Consider the following 15,000-nt stretch of genomic DNA (forward strand, 5'->3'; position numbering starts at 1 on the left):
AAATGGTGAAACAAAGTGAGTAGTGCATATTGATTAGTCGGTGTTGTAGTTGTATGTGAGTGTTATGCTCTCTTGTGTCTCAAGTAAAGTGTATTGTATTTTCTTTTTTGCTGGAGAGAGATTTCTAGAAACCAGTTGAAGGACCTCAGGGTAAATCATATTTGATACCAGTTTCACAAGAATTTTCAGTATGTTTTGCTGTGATTGCTGTGTCCCTTTTTAGCAATGTTACTTATGATTCCTTATTTGTTTATTACCCAGTGTAAGGCACAATAAGGCACAGCGACTGGCGTTTCGTTACTGAATCCAACAGTTCTTATTATGCTTAAATCGCCGATCAATATATTCCTTATAATGCCTAGTATCCATTATGATAGTTGCAGTCAATGCTGCCCAGCTGTGGTATCAGCATCACGTTATGGCCTCTATATCTTTAGGCCAACGACCAATGGTCTGTCACCAGGCTGTAGAGTATTTTTGTTGTGGAGGGAATATTACAGTTTTTCATGCGCGGAAATTATCATTTTGTCTACATTTGTGCGAACGGATCTGCGGACAGGTGATGAAACAAGTGCACAGTCAAAAGAATTTTGTGTGTGGGAGATGATTTAAAAAAGTACTAAGCGTGCGCCGAAAGTTACCCAAGAACTACATTTGCACGGACAGAATTTGGTTGTGGCATAATTGAACAGTTAATGTTACTGAGAGCAATGCACAGAGATAGAGGGAAAAGGACACTGCCATCTTATAGAGCATAAGAAATAGTGTTATAAACAATACAGGTATCACTACTGCTGCCTCACTTTTAGTGTGGAATAGAAATATCCACAACTTCCTTACACAGCCAGAGCTTTTAATGTCCATTTATTATACGTGCTAATATAGGTGGAATGAATAGAAGGTAGGAAAGATTAGGTTTGGGTTTTTAGATTTCTATGATACCCTTGTGTATGGAGGATGCTTTGCTCTCAGTAACAAAAACTTAAATCCCTTAGGTAATTTGGTGTGGTTACATACCTGTTTGGAAAATATGTTAATTTTTTGTGGAAGCATCATTGCAAGAAATGTCAATGTATGGGCTGCAATGTGCGAGCAAAAGACATTAATGGTGCAAGCAATAGTGATAGTTTTTCACTAATAATAATGTTCTGAATTGATGACTGTTGAGTGATTGTTATTCATGTTTGATTTTAAATATGGATGAACTTTTTGTTTTGTTTTGTTCTCATGTTGTAATACAAATATCTGGGAGAAAAAAAAACTGGGTGCAAGCAGAAAAAGATCTTAGCTGTGACTTATGATTAGCGTCATGGCGAGCATTATTGTGTTTTCCTAACTGGGTTACATTGTGGTTCAACACAAAGTTTGAAACTGGGGAGTTTCACAAGCTGGTTGTGGTGTTGGTAAATTTTTAGTTTCAGACAACTATCCCATCTTACAATTATTAGTCCTTCTGTCAAGTATCCACTGTAATGTGCATGACACTCTTGTTATTTTCTATGGTAAATGATATAAATGGGAGTGTGAACCAAACACTTTCCTAACTTGGGGGCTTCACCCCTAGACCCTCATCTCATTGCTGTATTTCCCTATTAGGGGCTCTGCCCCTGGGCCCCTACCTGATTGCCATGCATTTACTCTCCAGATGGCATTTTTTATGATAATTTTACAGAATACTTTTACGTAACCTATAAGCAAAGATTTTGGAATAGATTGATTTCTCTCATTCTCTACTATCCAAATATATCAAAGTTGTGCTGTGGACAGCCCACCATTAGCAACAATCTCAGCTCCTATTGCAGTAAAACGTGGATGCTATACACAGAAACAATCACTATATTGTGTAATGCAGGGGGGGCTGTTCCACCTGTGACCCCCATAACCCCCCAATGCCCACAACAGAAGATAAAGAGTCAGGGTAGAATGTATGACTGATACACAATTTTTGAGATTTATTTATGCCCTCTCTTTGTATCAGGAATATCACATCAAGATTGTAGTTTGTTTGTGATGATGATAATCATTAGATTCTTCCTTATTATACAAGAATAGATTTAATTATGCAAATATTATCTGTAAGGGCATGTTTGTTATACACAAAATATTTACCAAAATTGGTGCTAATTGTTCCCAAAGGAACTGCACCCATTAGAAGCTAAGTCCCAATTACTCAAACCAACACTCTTCAGGGTATTCTTAGGGATCCACAAAAGTCGCCATATGATCCAGAAACCTAGACTCATTCTTGCATATCATCTCAAAAACTGGCAGGATATTTTACTGCATTTTTCCTCTATCAATAGGAGGTAGGAAATATGTGGTAGTAGGCAGTTCTAGTACGGCTAGCAAGTTTCTGCTAGCTACACAACATAAACCCAGTCCATTACGCCTATCCTTTTGTGTCCCATTGTCTCCTTGAGCCAATTGTACAAGCATATCTTGGTTTTGTTACTGCCTCTTTTCCTTATGTTGAATGAACACCGTAAGTATGAGATAAGAATTCTCATGATATGTGGTATATATACTATCACTACAGACACTCCCATTCCCCCATTTCCTAAATACTCCCTAGTCTCCCTGAACCAATTATACAAGTCCTTCTTAGCAACAGTCCTGCATCTTTTGATTATGAGTGATCATAGGAAGTTTAAAATATGTATTATTATAAACCCCTTTTTTCTTTCATTATCCCCCCCCCCCCTCTCTCTTTCTTCTCCCTCCTCTCTCCTCTAACTCGTCCTCCTCCCTTCCCTTTTTCTCTCCAGTTTCTATGGCAGTACTAACTTTTCACAACTTTGGTGCACTGCTGGTTGATTACTATGTGACATTCCAGTAATTACCATGTTAATTCTGTAGACGTCTAAGATAAAAGTGTTTGGTGAAAATTCTTAACCTTTTTGTGGCTGGACAGCAAGTCAAAATCAAGGCATTGAAGTTTATAGTGGTTATATGTATTTTCTTTTTCTTTCCATTCCAGGTGGAAGAGACAACAAAATAAAAATGCATCCTCCAGTGGTTAATTCTAATGGCCAATGTGAACTCAGACCACCAGCATTTGTGAGCAACGATGATGAGGATGAAGACCCCAATGAATTTCCTGGGGTCGTTGATTTGAACACTGTGTATGCTAACATGTCCAATTCAGAGTTTGGTCCGGGTACGATTAATTCAGATGAAGAGTATGATGGAGACAGTGATGAGGTAATTTTCTTTTGTATTGATAGAAAATAGATTACTTTATTATGTAATGTACTTGCTGCAATTATATTTACTAGCATCATATCCATAATTTCAACCTTTTAGGGTTTATCAATAAAGTTTGAATTGTTGCACATACAATCTTAAAAAATAAATAAGTTAATAAATTTCATATTTATAGAAGCTAGTTTACCATGATTTTTTAAGAAGATATAGTTCTCCAGTTGTGTGATTCTAAAGAAAGGAAAAACTAAAGAATACATTATTCATAAAGTATAGGAATGAACGGTGTATTTTCATGAGCTTAAAGTAGTATTGACATTTATGATTATGCAATCAGTTCAATGATAAAATGAATGTAGATATAAAAATTGTGTTGTTAATGCATTATTTATTAAGCATTGTAGAATACTATGACCAATTTAACCTCTCTTAAGCAGGTTCAAGGGTCTGTTAAATGAAAAGAATTACTTTTTGCAGGATAACCTCAAGATTGCAGATGTAGAAGGTGGCACAGACTTCTTTGCAGGTTTCAAGACCAATTACAAGTACAGTGATACATGGGATACAATCATCAGTTATCTGAAACCGAAGACAACTGTAGATGTAAAAAATACTGTTGCTAAAGTCGTACAAAGAGAGAAGGAGGAAAAGAAGGTAAGCAAGTGGTGTTTGGTGATGAAAAAAGTTCAAAGGAAAGTGGTAGAATAGGGTGATACATTCATGAAATTATTTTGTTTAAGATTGTGTATTGATTTTTTCAGTCATTATGAGTGCATATTTCATTGATTTAGTCAGCTTAATATATGCTGAAACTGATTAGGATGGCATGTACAGATATGCTATGCCTGTAGTGGTTTAGTTTATTAATTATTTTTACACACAGGCTGACCTATCTCATCTGTTTACCTTTTTCCTTGATTTTAGGAAATATTTTATCATTGATAACACTATAATAATTGTAATGTCGATAAGAACAATGATAATAATAACATCAATATTAGTAGCATTAGATTTTTTTTTTTCACCCCCCAAAAAATTTGAGAAATGGGTAAATAAGGTGAAGGCATGTAGGCTATAATGACTAAATAACCCTTTGGTGGCTGAGCACCTGTGGAGCCATTTATATGTAGCTACATTACATATAAGACTGCAGTGAATATCACATTTTTCTGGTAGGATTGGTTTGATTTAGTGATTTATTAAACATTGTGTATGCAAGTTGTTTTTTCTTGTTTTGAGTTATACAAGATTCAGATGACATTCTTTATAGAAATTTCTACCAGAATTTGATTATATAAGCTAGTTGTTAAACAGATATGCTTCTCAATAGATACATAAGTTTTAGCTCCTATTTTCATTTATGTGATTAATCATCTCTCTACCAACAAATCTATTTTTTTAAGATAGGTAATTTTTTGCACAACATTGAACAAAAGATTAAAACAAGAAAAAAAGTCCTAAATTTATACATACATTTCATTTGTTTTAAATAATTTTAATGTATTAGCATCACAAGCCTAAAAAATATATTTTTAAATCTTGTAATGATTGCTTTTACATATATTTCATATTGTAAAAGATATATATATTTTACTCTGAATTTCAGATAAGGAAACAGGCTAAAAAGGACAATGATATCAAAGGTGAAGATTCCAGCTCAGATTCAGATCTAGACCTAGGAGATGATGATGAATATGACCTAGATATTGGTAAGTTTACTGATTGTACTTGATGTGGATAATATCACCAGCCCTCCTGTAAGAGGCTCTCTTATTATGGTAGATATTCCCACTAATCTAGTGAAAGCAGTGATAGCTTTGACTTTGTATTGTTGTTATAAGAGTTCAAAATGAGGGTACACAGGGATAAGTAAACATTTTATAAATGAGTCCATTGTGTCAGGATCAGGGTGCTGGCAAAAGCAATACCTGATACCCATCCCTGCAGGGCCTTGGCTTGAGATGTTCCCTTGATTGCAGGTGGATTCCTTCTCGTAGAGCCTTACCTTGATTGGTTGTGGTCAGTTCACTATAGCAATTGGAGGCACTTGGGTTGGTAGTAGTTTCAGGGAATGATTTTTGTGTCCACGTGGCACCTAAGCAGATCTCTGGTTGTGAAATCATAAGTCTGGATGTGTAGTGGGTCTTGTATCACCACCAGCCCCACACCACCTCTATAATTCCACCACTTCTACACTACCACTGCTACCACCACCACCACCACTCTTGTATTTACTTAATTATATAAGCATTTACATGTGCATCATTAGATTTAGTGTATCAATTCTTAATTATTGAAGCAAACAAAACCTCTTTTGCAGACAAGTTGAAACTAAAGGACAGTGAAGCCAAACGGATGGAGAGGCTGAAGACATCACAAAAGAAGGAAAAGAAGACTCCAGAGGAGATTGAAAAAGAGATAGAGGAGGCCAAGTACTTTGAGACAGCCATCCCTTGTGAAGCAGGCAGCACCACCTTCTTAGAAATGAACTTCTCAAGACAAATTATGAAGGCAAGCTTTCTAATAAATTTCTAAGAAAGGAATAAGATGTATGATTTTTATGTAATATATAGGTATCCAATGATATCCTATGCATATTTGCATATATAGATAGATAGATAGATACACATATAAAGCAAATAAAAGCTCTTAGAAAGGTAACTTCATTTCTCAAGTTCAATTTCTTGTGAATTTCAGGCAATCGAAGGCATGGGTTATCAAAGCCCCACACCAATCCAGGCCACCACCATCCCTATTGCTCTCCAAGGACGGGATATTTGTGGTTGTGCAGCTACAGGTACTGGAAAGACAGCTGCCTACATGCTCCCCATTCTGGAGCGACTGCTTTTTAAACCCAAGGAAGACTTAGCGACCAGGGTACTAGTGCTATTGCCAACTCGTGAATTGGGCATCCAGGTACGAATAACTATTTGTCAGATTTGTGTTCAGGTATGGGGATTATTTTGAAGGAGACAGTCTTATAGTGTGTGATCAATTATTATCAGTTGTTTTTTTCTATTTGAAAAGGAAAAAAGGACAGGTTTTCTCTTATCAACCCAAATTTTTCCATGACAGCATGGTTACATCACCTATGATAAGGGTTAACTTAATTTTGATTTTTGATGGAAGATGGTCCCCTTGTATTGAATAATTGGATCTATGGTTGAGGCTCTTATTGATTGGTTGTGGGAAGAATTGTTATGCAAAAATTTTCACCCTGTATTTCATTGACTTTGGTCAGAAAAACAAGATCTGTGGGAAAAACAGACAAACAAGCAAACAAGAAAAATATAGAGATATTTATGTAGACCGTCTTTCTTCCAGGTGTTTGAAGTGACCAAAGAAATGTCGAAATTCACCTCAATCACTGTTGCCCTCTGTGTTGGTGGCCTTGATGTCCAGATTCAAGAACATGCACTAAGACAGATCCCTGACATTGTCATTGCTACACCAGGAAGACTTATTGATCACCTCCTCAATGCTCCAAACTTCCACATGAAGAAAATTGAGGTGAGTCAAGTGCTGGAGTGAGTAGAGATGAATAAGCAAAATAAAAGGAAGGGGAAAATGAATCATAATGATTTCTTAACTAAGAAATGAATTATGACCTCAATTTTGTCAATGTTTGATGTGATAATTGGTAAAGACTTATAATTGAACTTCATTTTATTTTTTTTACAGATCCTAGTTTTGGATGAAGCTGATCGTATGTTGGAGGAGAATTTCGAAGAACAGATGAGAGAGATTATAAAGCAGTGTGCAACAACCCGTCAGACTATGCTCTTTTCAGCCACAATGACAAGTCAAGTTAGAGAGTTGGCTATTATGTCTCTTAAGGATCCTGTTAAGGTAATAGCCTCTCCATTGCAGGATATAGGTACACAATTATATACTTGATGAATAAACGTGTGGGGGGGGATGGATTGTGTATAAATGTGTGTGTGAGAATATTTCTGAACCTGTATTTATCATTTCCAGGTCTTTATAAACAACAATACAGATGTTGCACAGAATCTTCGACAAGAGTTTGTTCATATTCATAAAGGACAATCAAATTTACGTGATGCAGTCTTAGTTTACCTGGTCTTACGTTGCTTCAAATCAAATACAATTATCTTCACTCCAACTAAGGTAAGCAAAACAATATTATAACTGTTTTATGAATGGATTGTAGGGTTACTTTTATGCTATCTGACTTGATAAGAAACTAGTTAATGATTATTATTTATTTTATTATTATTATTATTTTTTTTTTCCAAATATTTCTTAGAACTTTTTTGTCCCTACAGGTCTTGGCCCATCACATACATATTTTACTCACGACCTTTGGAGTAGATTCTGGAGAACTTCATGGTGACCTCAAGCAAACGGACCGTGTTCTAACCCTCAAAAATTTCAAGGACGGGAAAATTGATGCCCTGGTAGCTACTGATGTTGCTGCTCGTGGTCTTGACATTGCAGGAGTCCAAACAGTAAGTTATAATATTTATGTAGCATGAATATCAGCTGTCTATACAAGAAGACAGAGCAACATGTGCTATCAGATGTCTCAGTAGACTACAAAATCTTGTTTCCCTTCTAACCAGAGTTAAGAGTAGCTTTATCATATCTCACTCCTAAGGTGTGAAAAAGTTTATAGGAGCATGTATTAGGTAATGAAGAAAAGTGCTTGAACATCATAGTTCTTTTTTTGTATTCAGTCCATCTGGATAGGAAAGAAGTCTCTTTGAGGGGAGTTGACTTTGAGACATTTAATCCAGAGAGAATTGACAGTAGGTTCATATGTATAGATTGTATTGCTTGATTTAAAACTGTCATTCAATAACTATAGTATCAGACTAATGCTTTCCCTTGATTTTTATTACCATAATCAGGAATGATATAAAGACTTGATATATTAAGGAATGAGATTTTATGAAGGCACATCCCCCCCCCCCCTTTTAAAGTTTGGAAAAAGTTAAATATATATTGTAGTAGTTATTATTTTAGGTATTATCATTGTATAATTATTTATGTTTCTTCCAGGTCATCAATTACACAGTACCAGCAATATACAGCCGTTATGTTCATCGTGTTGGTCGTACTGCAAGAGCTGGAAGATGTGGTCGTTCAGTCAGTATAGTAGGGGACAAAGAATTCAAAATGTTGAAAGATATTAGAAAATTATCCAAAACACCATTATATGAAAGAGTGCTAGACAAAAGTAAGGACATCTGTTTGTTGGCACGTGTTTTCCATTTTTGTGATTTAGGCCTGTGTCAATACTTGCATTGTAATATATTATAGCTAGTATTTTAAGCACTTTAATAGATTTTGATGTTTGTTTGGGACGTCCAGCAATGTATATTTTTCCGGGTGTCTCTTATATGGGACACCTGTCGTAAATGAGTTAATATAAATTAATGTGTTTCTTCCACCAGAGATTCTCTCAAAGGTACATGCCAAGTTGATCAAAATGAAGCCAGTCATCCAGAAAGTCTTGCAAGAAGAAGAGGTTGACAAGCAGTTGAGGAAAGTAGAGAACACCATAGACGCCATAGAGAAAAGGCTAGAGAATCCAGAGCGCGAGAGAGTCTGGATGGACAGCAAAGATGGTAAACCTATGAGCAAAAACAAGAAACGTAAGTGGACACATGAATACAATCATCTCTCTCGAACTTCTCATCTCTTTCTCACTCCTCTCTCTTCTCTTCCCCCTCTTCTCTCCTTTCTTCTCTTTTGCCCCATCCCCTCTTCTCTTCCTTTCTCTTCTCATCTCTTCTCTTCTCTTCTCTTCTCTTTTCTTTTGTCTCCTCTCTTCTTTTTTTTCTCCTATCTCTTCACTTCTCTTTTATCTCCTCTATCTTCTCTTCCTCTTCCTCTTCTTCTTTGGTCCAACTGAATGAATAGTTCTGTCAGGCTGTATGACAGGGATGACCCCTCAGTTGACTAAATCACTGAGGAATCCCACTCATTTGCTCTCTTCTTGATTTCTGGGAATATTAAGAAAAACTTACTATTGATATTTTTAATACCATTTATACAATGATACTGCTAATAATGATAATGATGATAATAATAATAATAATAATGATAACAATAATAACATTATGAATAGTATTAGAAAAATATCCCCAAGGTTTATGGAATGGGGTTGTCAGATGAGGTTTGGTAGATCTAATTGCCTCCTTGATGACTAAGGACTTTTATAGCCATCTGTGTAAATACAATTCGGAAAACAATACTACTGTGGAACTGCGTGTCCCCGGCACCAATGGGTTCACTGTTCATTCTTCAGGAAGGCTGAAACAAAAGGAAATGTTACTGAAGAAAAGGAAGGGTGGGGAGGATGAGCCTTCAGGCCCACTATCAAAGAAACAGAAGAAACAGCAGAAGAAGAAGGAGTTAGAGAGAATGGTTGGAGGGAAGGCAGGAAAGGGTAAAATGAAAATGAAGTCCCTCCGTTGCAGAGACCAGGATGAAGAAGGGAAATTCAGAGGTGAGCAACTTATGGAAATCTATATAAATACCATATAGATGGTTTTATGTCACATTGCATTTTTTATATGTGTATCCTTTTTGAAGAATAAGTATATCCCTCTAAAAGTGTACTGGTGTATGTATTGGTAAAATAGTGATTGTAGCAATAAATATCCTGAAGAAACTAAATTATAAGGCAAAATATTGATTGACTGGTAAGTTTTACAACCTTTCTTGTTTTTGTGAATCTAAAATTAAACATCAAAAGTATCTTTACATCCATTTTTAATTTTCTTTTCTTTATTGTTCTTGTAGTTCTCACAAAATATATTGTATTATATGTATAGTAAAGCAGTCAGGTGGTTTCTGCATGATGTTTCTCAGTTCTTTACTGATCTTAAATATTAATACTAGAAACAATTTTTCCAACAGCACCAGCAGCAAGAGACAGAGGTGCAGCAAGATTCACAAAGGGTAACCCACAGGATGGTGATAAGTCATCCTTCTCGCGGGAGTTGACGAGTGTTAGCAGAAAGTCCCTCAAGAAATTCCGTGGTACAGGTGCCAGCATGCAAGGCGTGTACAGGTCTCATAAGAGCAAGAAGCCGAGGAAATAGATGAGGTGTTATTTTATATTTACTTTTTTTTTTTTTTATCACTGTTTTCTCTCCTTTTCTTGAAAGTGCGGGGCAGAGGAAGGTTCTTGTTTGTATGTATATGAGAGGGGATGTTGACAGAAATTAATCTTTATTATTGTTGTTCATGTGGTCATTGTCATTGTTGTTATGGATGTTTTTATTTATCTTTTCTTGATATTTCATTAATTCATAGTTATTTTTGTTATGAATTGTAAAACAATTGCTGTTTTATTTCTAACTCTAATGACTTTATTTACACTATATCAAGAGTATGGAAAACAGAATGTATTTTCATTAAAAGATTTCATTTTATATCACCCTTTTACTGTTTATAAAAGTCAAATATTTATCATACTAAAGTATGAAAATCCCAGGCTTCCGTGGTTATACAATCAATATTTTTTTGTATAATCTTTCTGCTTTATGATATAAATATGAAAGATACAATTGTGAGTTTTCAAATTATCCTAAATAATTGGCCTCAGTTAATTAGTCTTTATTTTAGGAGCTATCATAATTCCAGTAAGGTATTCCATGATTTTTCCCTTTTCAAATACAACACCAATGAAGTATATATGGAAACAGCAATATGTTTTAAAGAAATACTGAGGGATAAAAGTTTTTTTTATCTGTCTGGAACTGATATACATCTACACAGAAAAATGTTATTAATAAAATGAATATATCCTGACCACTATCTTGATAATAAATGTGTAGTAACATCCATATTATTTTACTTATCCAAAGTAATGATTTGTAAAAATGCAAAGTGCAAAATATCTGTCGTCTTTACTGATGCAAATATGCATATACCTGTTATCCATAGTGGTTGTTTTTTGTTTGTGTGCAAGAGTAATTGATACTTTCAGTATTGTTTGTGAAAATCAAAAAATTATGTAGGACTTGAATAAATAAAGCAAATTCATTGTTTCTTAGAACACAGTACTTTCCATTTTTTTTTTTTTTTTTTTTGGGGGGGGGGACTGGAATTAATATGCTATTGATAGAAATGGAGACGACTTTATTCTATGTAAGGCACATCTTTAGAATTGGACCCTTTTTAAAATAATTATATGGCACTGAATGAGATAAATGTAATTTGCAAAGATATAACTTTCTTTGCAATATATTTATAATATATGATAATGCAACAAAACCTGCCCAGTACTATTGTTATATCTAGGGTCTGTATTCCACCTTTAACCCCAGCAAAAAAAAGAAATGTGGTAATTGATAATAAAGAGTACTGCTACCAGTTCCCATTCCCCTGATTTCTATACTCAACTAGAAATGTCTTGATATCTGTTGAAGTTCTCCATGGAGATGGCCACTGTTAAATCAATATTTGTAACTAATAAAAAGGTGTGGACATCAAATATGCAGTGAAGTGCAGTATGTAGAATTCAAAGATTCTACACATTCATGACGATGAAATATTGTACAAGAATTTTTAAAAAGTTATTTTCCGTGTACCGTATACTAATGCAAGAAACTGAAAACCTGTTGTGATTCTATATGACTATGTGTGCAGTCATGTGAATATGTGAGTATGCATCACAGTCATTTTATAATGTTGTATAGTGGAAATTTATATGTCAAGGAAAAAAGATGTATGGTAATGGGTGTAGAGAGCGGGAGACGTGAGAGCAGCTCTACGTGGGCCTAATGGTAGAGACACTGAGGGCGCGCTATGAAACAACTGAAAGAGCTGAGGAAGACCGTCATGGATATGCAGCTCACTCATCCCTTTTTATAGTTGGAAAGGTAGCACATTATACTGTGTGACTACAGGTTGATGGAATTACGGAATGGTTAGAAGACTGGGAGACGCAGAGATTGTAGGTATGCAGTTTGGGTTTATAAGAGGCAGAAGCAAGATGGTCAGTTGCATTGTTTATCGAGAGGCAGAGATTTTGTAGGAAAGCATAAGAGAGATGTGCATAAAATTACCATCTGGATTACTAGGTGTAGAAGAATGGAACTAGATCAATTCAACCTTCATATGAAAGAGTATGCAGGACAGAGGGAAGGAAACCAACAAAGACCTACAATACCTCTACCGCCCCCATTAGTTGCAGCAATGGGCAGATAGTTTAAGGTTGATGAACCCTCCCAATACCTTGCTCGTTTTCGTGCCAGGTCTTAGGAGACAGAGACTGAGGCCCAGTATAGGGGATCACCCCTACCTTGGGCCTCAGCCTCAACTAATTTTGCTTGGTATTTTTTTTCTCCTTTCCTCTTCCGTATCTTCTTCATCCCTTCTTCTATCCCACTCCTGAGGTGTGAGAGTCGTGCTGAAAAGATGAAAGGCTGGCTTTGTGTCTCATGAACGGCATCCGGGAGCCATGGGCATGGTATTCCCTCGGTTAATTTCCTAACCCTTATCCCTAATGGGCGCCCTGGGGGGTAGACCGTTTCTTTTCCAAATTTTATTCAGGCTCGCCATGGCCAATAACGAAGATTCCTTACCCTTAATATGAGCAGTAAGGCTTGCCCCTTCACCATCTAGCCCATTTAATTTCGATTTTGGTGGTTATCCGATCCCTGCCCCTCCTTTGACCACGGCTCCTACCACTAAATAAGAGAAAAAAAGAGGAATAAGAAAAAGAATATCTTATATTTTCCATGTTTCGCAGTCTCCATTTTTTTGTTTTTATCTAAACTTAGCATCAGCCATATCTTCATTTGAAATAATCATTAGTCATATTTTTATATACCTCTCTCCCGCCTCACCCCTGAACCTTTTCCTGATTACAGTACATTGACTTTATGCAAGCTGTATCTTCCCCTGTGATAACAAAGCCCTTCATGATAACCTCGACGAGAGAGAGAGAGAGAGAGAGAGAGAGAGAGAGAGAGAGAGAGAGAGAGAGAGAGAGAGAGAGAGTGAGAGTGAGTGAGTGAGTGAGTGAGTGAGTGAGTGAGTGAGTGAGTGAGTGAGTGAGTGAGTGAGTGAGTGAGTGAGTGAGTGAGTGAGTGAGTGAGTGAGTGAGTGAGTGAGTGAGTGAGTGAGTGAGTGTGTGTGTGTGTGTGTGTGTGTGTGTGTGTGTGTGTGTATGTGTATGTGTGTGTGTGTGTGAGTGAGAGAGAGAGAGAGAGAGAGAGAGAGAGAGAGAGAGAGAGAGAGAGTGTGTTTTGTTGAATAACTGGATGTTTATCTGTCATTATAACGTATAGACTATCGCATGTATGTATACGTGATTGTGAATTAAATATAATTGCGATTCTTTATAATATTTGCAGTTTCTTGTCTGAATTTGAATGAAATGAGCAACAGTCTTCTGTTCATTCTGATAAAATGTGTCCGGGTCTGATTTCCTTTTTTTGTGTTACTGTTTTCCTTTTATTCTTCCTCTTTGTCTTGTCTACCCTCCCTATTGCGTCTTTTGTTTGCTGTATATTTTCCTTTTTCTCTTCTTATATTTTCTCCCCTCCTCACCCTCACCCTCCCCTCGTCATTTTGCCTTCCTAGGTCCTCACGGCCAATGGGACAAGAGCTTTTGACAGGGCTAAGGTTAAGCATACATAAGGCACACTTCCAGATACGATGATGCATGTAACTGATAGCCATAATTCTATTAATATATTATTGGATTTGGTGATTCGGTCAGCTTTTCGTGACTGGAAATTTACGTTTTATATATCTGAATTACAGCTTAATAGACAAAACAAAAGCATGAGCTGGAGGACAAGGCCTACTGTAGGAGGAAAGGGGAGAGGTGTAATTGCCCCTTCTTACCCCCCCCCCCATCTCCACCCACTCGCCTTTTATAATTATTTTGGCAAAAATGCTGAAAAATACGATAAAGCTGCGTTGAAAGGATGAGTTATCTATCTTGATCTCGCTCTCGTTTATTCCTTCCCATTTCATCTTTTATTTTCTGTGTCAGGAAATTTATTTCTGTGTGTATCTCAGTAATACTGATAAGAAGTAATCTAGGGTCGTATTCAAGGGCACGAACACGCTTTTTTTTATCATACTTTCATAATCCGGTCACACAATCTACGTTGATTGTTGTTTGACGTACTAATATACCAATTTTTTGGTTGATATTTCTTCGTATTCTGGCAACTCAGTCTACATTAATTATGTCAGTTTTCATTGTTTGGTGTACTAAAAATAACTGTTAGGTGATAATGAATGTTTCCATACTTAAACCATGGTCAATATTCCTTCGGCCTCAAAGTTGCTTATTCTGTTGTAATCATCCTATATACCTTTTGAAATCACAATTATCTTTTAATCAGTAAATAAGAAAACAAAACTGCTAATAGGGAAACAAATGAAGAGACCACAGAAATATTTTCTTTTATTTCAACAGAGCATTGGGGATGATAGAAAAAGCTTTGCCATAGAAAACGAAAATAGAAGAGTATAGGTAGGCGAAGCCACACAGCAGCGATGACTGAGTTGCTGTTTCGACGAGAACCCCAACAGCAGGGGGAGACAGCGTAACAGCCTCTTGGACACTACTGCGTGCGCGTGGGTGTGTGTGTGTGAAGAGGAAAGAGCGAGTGCAGCTCATCTACTTGCGGTTGTACACCCTCTTGGCCTTGACGCCTCCGAGGCTCATGCTCTGGAAATGATTGGTACAGAAGTCGTGTGACATTACAGCATATTTTGCATGATACACCCCTTTAAGGGAGTACTGCATTCTAAAATCTAAATAGCACTAACGGCATTTTATATAATACAGATAAT

General features: G+C 36.4%; 2 protein-coding genes across 2 annotated transcripts in view; one reads left to right on the forward strand and one right to left on the reverse strand.

The window, feature by feature from the left end:
- The window catches only part of Rs1 (Dead-box helicase Rs1), an 11,156-nt gene extending 134 nt beyond the window's left edge, over positions 1-11,022 (forward strand). Inside the window, exons 1-14 of the mRNA XM_027371342.2 lie at positions 1-15; positions 2,978-3,201; positions 3,679-3,855; positions 4,808-4,910; positions 5,522-5,712; positions 5,899-6,117; positions 6,526-6,711; positions 6,883-7,050; positions 7,180-7,332; positions 7,491-7,673; positions 8,227-8,404; positions 8,622-8,822; positions 9,479-9,679; positions 10,093-11,022. The exon at positions 1-15 is cut by the window's left edge and continues 134 nt beyond it. Coding sequence (XP_027227143.1) covers positions 3-15; positions 2,978-3,201; positions 3,679-3,855; positions 4,808-4,910; positions 5,522-5,712; positions 5,899-6,117; positions 6,526-6,711; positions 6,883-7,050; positions 7,180-7,332; positions 7,491-7,673; positions 8,227-8,404; positions 8,622-8,822; positions 9,479-9,679; positions 10,093-10,277 — 2,382 coding nt within the window. The 5' untranslated portion in view covers positions 1-2 and the 3' untranslated portion in view covers positions 10,278-11,022. The remainder of the gene's footprint in view (positions 16-2,977; positions 3,202-3,678; positions 3,856-4,807; positions 4,911-5,521; positions 5,713-5,898; positions 6,118-6,525; positions 6,712-6,882; positions 7,051-7,179; positions 7,333-7,490; positions 7,674-8,226; positions 8,405-8,621; positions 8,823-9,478; positions 9,680-10,092) is intronic.
- Positions 11,023-14,595: 3,573 nt separating this feature from the next.
- Positions 14,596-15,000, reverse strand: part of LOC113825012 (fatty acid binding protein 1-B.1) — a 1,582-nt gene continuing 1,177 nt past the window's right edge. Inside the window, exon 4 of the mRNA XM_027377789.2 lies at positions 14,596-14,875. Coding sequence (XP_027233590.1) covers positions 14,825-14,875 — 51 coding nt within the window. The 3' untranslated portion in view covers positions 14,596-14,824. The remainder of the gene's footprint in view (positions 14,876-15,000) is intronic.

Source organism: Penaeus vannamei, chromosome 18, assembly GCF_042767895.1.
Source record: "Penaeus vannamei isolate JL-2024 chromosome 18, ASM4276789v1, whole genome shotgun sequence".
In the NCBI taxonomy this organism is placed as follows: Eukaryota; Metazoa; Arthropoda; class Malacostraca; order Decapoda; family Penaeidae; genus Penaeus; species Penaeus vannamei.